General features: G+C 39.6%; 1 protein-coding gene across 1 annotated transcript; it reads right to left on the reverse strand.

The window, feature by feature from the left end:
* Nucleotides 1-4,528: 4,528 nt before the first annotated feature.
* On the reverse strand, nucleotides 4,529-5,482 carry LOC129669065 (olfactory receptor 56-like). The gene has a single exon (XM_055597157.1). It carries the CDS (start codon nucleotides 5,480-5,482, stop codon nucleotides 4,529-4,531), a length of 954 nt encoding a protein of 317 aa, XP_055453132.1.
* Between the last annotated feature and the right edge of the window lie 2,579 nt (nucleotides 5,483-8,061).

Consider the following 8,061-nt stretch of genomic DNA (forward strand, 5'->3'; position numbering starts at 1 on the left):
ACAGACCCTGAGAAAATCCAAAGAATCATTAAGTCTTATTTCAAAAGCCTATAGTCCTCAAAATTGGAAAACCTAAAGGAAATGGACAACTTTCTCAATAGATTTTACTTACCAAAGCTAAATCAAGATCAGGTAAAGAGTTTAAGGAAATTGTTACCCTAAGGAAATAGGAATAGTTATCAAAAATCTTCCCCCCCCCAAAAAAAAAAGCTCAGGACCAGATGGTTTCAACCCAAATTCTACCAGACTTTCAAAGAAGAGCTAATACCAATACTCCTCAAACTATTCCACAAAATAGAAACAGAAGGAACATTGCCAAACTCATTCAATGAAGCCACAGTCACTCTGATAACTTAAACCACACAAAGATTCAGCCAAGAAAGAAAATTTCAGATCAATCTCTGTTATGAACATTGATGCAAAAATACTCAGTAGAATACTTGCAAACAGAATGCAAGAGCACATCAAATACATTATCCACCATGATCAAGTAAATGTGATCCCAGGGATGTAGGGATGGTTCTAGATACAAAAAAAAAAAAAAAAAAAAAAATCCATCAATGTAATTCACCATATAAACAAACTGAAAGAAAAAAAATCACATGGTCATCTCATTGGATGCAGAAAATGCCTTTGACAAAATTCATACCCCTTCATGATAAAAATCTTGGAAAGATTAGTGATACAAGGCACATACCTAGGCATAATAAAAGCAATATACTGCAAGTCTATATCCAACATCAAATTAAATGGAAAGAAACTCAAAGCAATTCCACTAAAATCAGGGACGGGATAAGGCTGCCTACTCTCTCTGTATCCCTTCAGTATAATGCTTGAAGTCATAGCTAGTGCAATAAGACAATTAATGGACATCAAATGGGATACAAATCGGAAAGGAAGAAGACAAAATATCACCATTCACAGATGACATGATAGTATGTATATACGACCTTAAAAATTCTATCAGGGAACTTCTACAGCTGATAAAAGCCTACAGCAAGTGGCTAAAGACAAAGTTAACTCAAAAAAATCAATAGCTCTCCTGTATACAAATGATAAATGGGGTAAGAAGAGATTAGAGATACAATACCCTTCAAAATAGCTGCCAAAAAGCCCATAAAATATTTTAGTGTAACTCTAACTAAGCAAGTCAAAGACCTGTATAACAAGAACTTCAAGTCTCTGAAGAAAGAAATTGAAAAAGGTATCAAAAGATGGAAAGATCGCTCATGTTCATGGATCAGTAGGATTAACATAGTAAAAATTACCATCTTACCAAAAGCAATCTACAAATTCAATACAATTCCCTTCCAGATGCCAACACAAATCATTACAGACCTTGAAATAACAATTCTCAATTTCATATGGAAACACAAAACCTCAGAATAGCTAAAACAGTACTGTACAATAAAAGATCTTCAGGAGGTATCTCTATCCCTGATCTGAAGCTGTACTATAGAGCAACAGTAATAAAAACTGCATGGTACTGGCATAGAAACAGACTGGTGGATCAATGGAATTAAATTGAAGACCCAGAAATAAACCTACACACCTACAGACACTTGGTTTTTTACAAAGGAGCCAACACCATACAACGGGAGAAAAAAAAACAGCATTTTTAACAAATGGTGCTGATCTAACTGGATGTCCGCATGTAAAAAAAATGCAAATAGATCCATATTTATCATCCTGCACCTGCACAAAACTGAAGTCCAAGTGGATCAAAGACTTCATCATAAAACCAGACACATTAAATCAGTTAGAAGAAAAAGTGAGGAAGACCCTAGAACTCATTGGTACAGGAGACAACTTCCTGAACAGAACACCAACAGCACAGGCTCTAAGATCAACAACTAATATATGAGATCTCATGAAAGTGAAAAGCTTCTTCAAAGCAAAAAATACTATCAGTAGAACAAAACAACAGCCTACAGACTGGGAGAAGATCTTCACCAACCCTACATCCGATAGAGGGCTAATATCCAGAATATATAAAGAACTCAAGAAATTAAACACCAAAAAAACCCCAAATAATCCAATTTAAAAATGGGATATGGAGTGAAACAGAGAATTGCCAACAGAGGAATATGAAATGGCAGAGAAACACAGACATGCTAAACATCCTTAGTCATCAGGGAAATGCAAATCGAAATGATCCTGAGATTCCATCTTATACCCATCAGGTATTACAGAGGTCAAATGGAATGTGTGACTGCTTAGTTCTGTGCCGTTCTGCCCTCTTGTGCTTTCTGTTCCATGTAATACTCACCTAGGACAACATTCACCTGCATCATGATTTCCTCATCTGTATTTTTGTTTGGGGTGGTTTTGCCTGCTTGCCTGTTCTTCTGGGGATTGAACTCTGTGCCTTGCGCATGTTAGCCAAGAATTCTGCCACCGAGTTGTAGATCAATCCCTCTCATAAGTTGAGTCGAAAGCACTGACTCACATATCACGAGATAGTCATGATGACTATGTTAGGTGAGTTAAAGCGCCAGGTAGGCATGAGGCGAATCTCTTCATAGATGAATTGAATTGACGCTCATGGCCACGTAGATATTGGCTATCCATAATGATACGCTTCCATTTCTTTCATTGGTTTTCCTTTCCACATAGTGTAAAGGAGGTTAACTCTCCCATAGAGTATCCTCTATCTCTCAACCTTGCAGACCAAACTCAAGATTGATTAGTTGTTCATGGGCTGGTAAAACTGGTTGGAAATCTGGAAGAATCCCAAATATAAACATCTTTTGTTAAAACCTTTTCTTTTGCTAAAGGATCTTGTTATACAGCTCAGGCTGGCCTCTAACTTGCAATCTTGCTGTCTTTGTCTCCAGATTAATTTAAATATTCTTCCCAGAGATATTTTGTTAATTCATAGAAGAAATTGAGCTTAAAAAGTGAGAACAGTTCTCTCAATTGTATTTTAGTCAGGGCCCTGCTGGAGGTGCACACGGAACTAAACAAAGGCCACCCAAGGTGGAATCCAACCCCTTTGCAGCTCAAGTCCTACAATGACCAAACACATACCCTAAGCAGGCATCACAATAGAAGAAATCAGAGTTTGTGGTGAAGAGAAGATTATCTCATTTTAAACCAAAAAGGACCAACCTGGAAGTTAATGAATTAACAGTGAATTGGAAAAATGACATTCTCCCTCAAAACAAAATGGATAGAACAAAAACTGTCTAGTTTTGTCTTCAATATGTTTTTATTCAAAGTGCATAACAATGTCAGAAAATATAGGACATTTAAAAAGCAAAGAAAACATGACCTGTGTAAAGAAAAGCCATCCAGAAAGACAGACCAACAAATCATATAGGTTTAGAAATAAATCATGACTTTAAATCTCATAAGTTGTTTAATGAATGTAAAGACTATGAGACTAACTGAACATTTGGAGATCTTCAAATATATTTGAAAGAGAAATGGAGGCCCTAAGAATAAAATAACTCTAGACTTGAAACATGCAATGACTGAAATGCTGGATTATGCTATGTAATAAGAGCCATCTTGGAAATAGAGGGGAAATGTCAGCAGCCTAATATGGAGGTGGATAAGCTTTTATTAAAAAGGGACAAGGGCCCATGTTTTAGGATGTATGGTGCACACAGAGATGCCACAACTACCCAACTTTTGTTTTAGCATTAATGAAGCTTAGTAAGGATTGAGCAAAACAACCAATGGGCCAGAATTGGCCTATGTGTTAGAGTGCTGACCCTGCAAAATGGGCTAATAAAGAATTGAAGAACCAAAGCAAATGAAGACAGATGAAAGAATTACAACTTGCATCAGATACCCATGTTGGGCATTGTGGTAGTCTTAAATTGTTAAGTTGGAGGCAACAGGTCATATATCATGGGATAATTGTGGCTATGTGTCTGTAGAATATCCATCCAAAGAGTCTAAGAAAAAAAAAATAGTTGGACCTTGTAGTGCTATAGTCCTAGCACAGAGGAGGCTGAGAAGGAGGCCCAAGAGTTTAGGAACATCCTGAGCTATATAGTGAGTTCTGTGCCATCCTGGGCTACCTAGTGAGACCCTGTTAAAAAAGACAAAACAAGCACCAAGTCAACAAAAGCCCATAAATTTGACAGATATTTGTATGCATTGTTTTTTCAATTAACCCAAGGACCCAATAATCTTAGGGGAATTCAAGTCTGTTGATTAGAAACAAGCCCACACTAGAGATGTAGCATTTACAAGTTGCTGAAAACAAAATGTGTAGATTAAAACAGCCAAAAGTAACCTTAACATATAGGCTCTCCCTTAATATACATACTTGAGTTCTTATCAGAAGGAACTAGAGAAGCTAATAAAAAGACATTTAAAAGCTGAAAATGAATTTGTCAACATATAATTTTATACGCAGTAAAAACGTTCAAGAATGAAGAAAACATACATGTGCGCATGTGTTTCTAATGGGGTACATTTGTGTCTCCCCGAGTCAAACCGTGGTTGACTGACGCAGGCCTTCATGTTCTGTCGGCTCTCATCTTCTATAAGCTCCCATCCTCAGACACCAACCTCAACCAAGAGCCCCACCACCACAGGGGCACTTTGCCAGGAGCTTCCTCAGGGCCCCAGTCACTTCTTTGTTCCTTAGACTGTAAATGAGAGGGTTGAGCATGGGGGTGATCATGGTGTAGAAGGCGGAGACCACCTTGTCCTGCTTGGAGGAGTGGTAGGCCTGTGGCCGCATGTACGTGATCATGGCAGCCCCGTAGAAGAGGGAGACCACAATCATGTGAGAGGAACAGGTAGCAAAAGCCTTCTGCCGGCCTTCTGCAGAGCGCATGCGCAGCACTGCCACCAGGATCCGGAGGTAGGAGGCAGAGATGACAGAAAAGGGCAGGAGCAGCATGAGGACACAGCAGAAGTAGATCATGGTCTCGTAGAGGGAGGTGTCAGCACAGGCCAACTTGAGCACAGCAGGGACCTCACAGAAGAAGTGGTCAATCTCCTGGGAACCACAGTAGGGGAAGCGGAGTGTAAAAACAGCCTGGATCAGCCCATCCACCAGACCAAAGAGCCAAGACCCTGCTACCATGAGCCAGCAAACACGGCGGTTCATGATTACAGAGTACCTCAGCGGGTGGCTAATGGCCACATAGCGGTCATAGGCCATGAAGGCCAGCAGGAAGCACTCATCTCCCAGGAGGGTGAGGAAGAAGAGGATCTGCAGTCCACAGCCTGTGAAGGAGATGGAGCCACGGCCCGTGAGAAAGTCTGCAGCCATCCGAGGCACAATGGTGGAGATGAGCATGAGGTCCATGAGTGACAGCCAACTGAGGAAGAAGTACATGGGGCTGTGCAGGCGAGAGTCCGTAAGGATGAGGAGGATCATGAGCCCGTTGCCAGAGAGGGCCACCAGGAACATGACCATAATGATGGAGAAGAGGAAGAGATGCAGTGGAGAGTGGGTGAAGAGGCCCAGGAGGACAAAGTGGGAGATGAGAGTCTGGTTGCCCACCCAGGCCATTGTTGGGGAGCGCTGAGATCTGAAAGCAGTTTTATAAAATCAGCATTATCACTTACATACACATACATATAATGATATACAGTTAATATAATATTGAAGATATAACTTTGTCCGGTGCATTGTTGTTTGTTTGTTTGTTTGTTTTTGTTTTTGGAGATAGGGTTTATCTGTGTAACAGCCCTGGCTGTCTTGGAACTCCTTCTGTTGACCAGGCTGGCCTTGAACTCGTAGAGATCTGCCTACCTCTGCCTCCCAAGTGCTGGGATTATAGGCGTGCCCCACCACTGACCAGTATGTTGTCATCTATAAACACAACTTGGTTTAGAATAAATGTGTAGGCTCTTTAAAGATTAAAATGAAAAAAGAGATGGTGTTAGTTGTTCTAACACTTTCTGCATATAACTGAGTTTCAAACTTTTTTTTTTTTAAACTAAAAAAATAGTTCCTGCCAGGAACTATTTCTTACATAAATAGTCTCTGCCAGGAACTGTGATCTATTCTCCTGCCCTCACACCTGGCTCTCCAGGTCAGGGATAAGGATGCCATTCAGGTAAAGATCACTTATCTATAATGCACAAAGTTCTGGGTTCAAACATGAAATCAGTACAGGACCCAGGTCATAACCACGTGAGGATTTGTTCTTTAAAAAAAAAAAAAAAAAAGTACTTAGACAGTGAAAATGATCAAGATCAATGACATAAGCTCTCTAAACCGCAGTTTCTGTTATTTAGATAGAGACAACAGGAAGGAGAGGAACGGATCGCAAAGATGTGCTGTGGGACCATAAAAACACTTACTGGTTTAAAACTGATGGCTGGTCCTATTTGTCATGTGTCCAGAGCCATGAGAAGGACTCTACTCCATCTTTTTGTGAAATCTGTAAAGTAGCTGCTGTGGTGTGCACACCTGTGATCTCACCCCTGTGATCTCACCTGTGATCTTCACCTGTGAGGCTGAAGAGAGTTCTTTATTATTTTCAGATATGAAGGCTTACAGTATGTCTTACAAGCACACTTCAACTACATGTGGACACCTATATCTGCCAGCCCCTGTGTGGAGGTCAGAGGACAACTTGCAGAAGTCAGTTCTCTCGTTCCAGCACATGTGTCCCCAAGATTGAAATCAGGTCATCAGTCTTCAGGCTTTTACCAACTGAACAGCCTCACTGGCCTTTAAAGTACTTCTTAAGAAGTTTAGTAACTAGAGACTTGGAGGCAACAGAAGTTTCCAACATGAAGAAGTAACTAAGGGGCAGGGAGATGGCTCAGAGGGTGACGGTGCTAACAGCCAAGCCTGAAAACCTAAGTTTAATCCCCAAGACCAAATGTTAGGAGCGAAAGGTGCCTGCAAGTTGTCCTCTGATCACACCATGTGTGTGCTTTGACATACACACACACAGACACACAAACACACATACACTCACAAAAAAAATAAAAGTAATAAAAATCTAGAAGTAACTAAGTAAACTATGACATATGGTAAAATAATATTTGGTCAATAGGGTATTTATGACATTTTATTTCATCTTGTTCTTTCAAGACAGGGTTTCTCTGTGTAACAGCTCTGACTGTCCTGGAACTCACTTTGAATACCAGGCTGGCCTCAAACTCATAGAGCTCCACCTTCCTCTGCCTCCGAGTGCTGGGATTAAAGGCGTGTGCCACCACACTTGGCTATTTGTGACATTTTAATATAAAAAAATTACTAATAGTTTTAAGTATTTCTAAAGGCTTGAAGAAAATATGCCAAGGTATAAACAGTGTAATCTTTTCTATGTAGTGGCATTAAATATCAGTCCTCTAAATTTCTTTGAACTTTCTTAATTTTCTATAAGAAACATGGAAAATTAGTTTAATTTTAAAGCTATCTTAAATCAGATTATTATGTGGCTCAAAAATGAGAAAAAATAAATTATTTATAGTTTAGCACCCAAAAATCATTAGTCTTTCCATAATTAGCACCAACTAATTAGCAAAATTAACAGAAAAAGTCAGAATAGTTATTTACAATCCAACAAGTACATAATAAAGATCCTTAATTTTGAAACTTAACTGAAAAAAAAATATTTTTACTCAGGAATGGTGGTATAAGCCTTTTATCCCAATACCTGAGAGGCAGAAGAATGTGACTCTTTGTTAATTCAAGGTGGTCTACATAGTGAGTTCCAGAACAGACAGAGGTACATAAGAAGATCCTGTTTTAAAAAGAAATTAGATAGATAGATAGACACATAGAGACAGAGAAATAGAGACAGACACAGACACAGATAGTAGATAAGGCTCAGCATTGTAAGGGTACAATTCTCCCTAAATTAGTCTATAAAATCCTCTTGACCACTTGTAAAATCTCTCTAGGACGTTGGCATTTTGCAAACAGAGGTGTTTGAGCTGGAGTTCTCTCAGAAGTTCCCCCTGAGCAGTAAGAAGGTCAAGAGCAGATGAAATTCTGGCGACTGAAGGCTGAGCATACAAAACATCCTGAAGGTGCAGGAGCAGTTGGGACTTAGAAGAAATAAAGGAGAAAAGTAGGCAATGGGCAACTGTGACGAGAGGCCAGAGGCACCTTCACCAGACAGATGA

This window comes from Psammomys obesus, unplaced genomic scaffold (assembly GCF_907164565.1).
Source record: "Psammomys obesus unplaced genomic scaffold, mPsaObe1.curated_primary_1811, whole genome shotgun sequence".
In the NCBI taxonomy this organism is placed as follows: domain Eukaryota; kingdom Metazoa; phylum Chordata; class Mammalia; order Rodentia; family Muridae; genus Psammomys; species Psammomys obesus.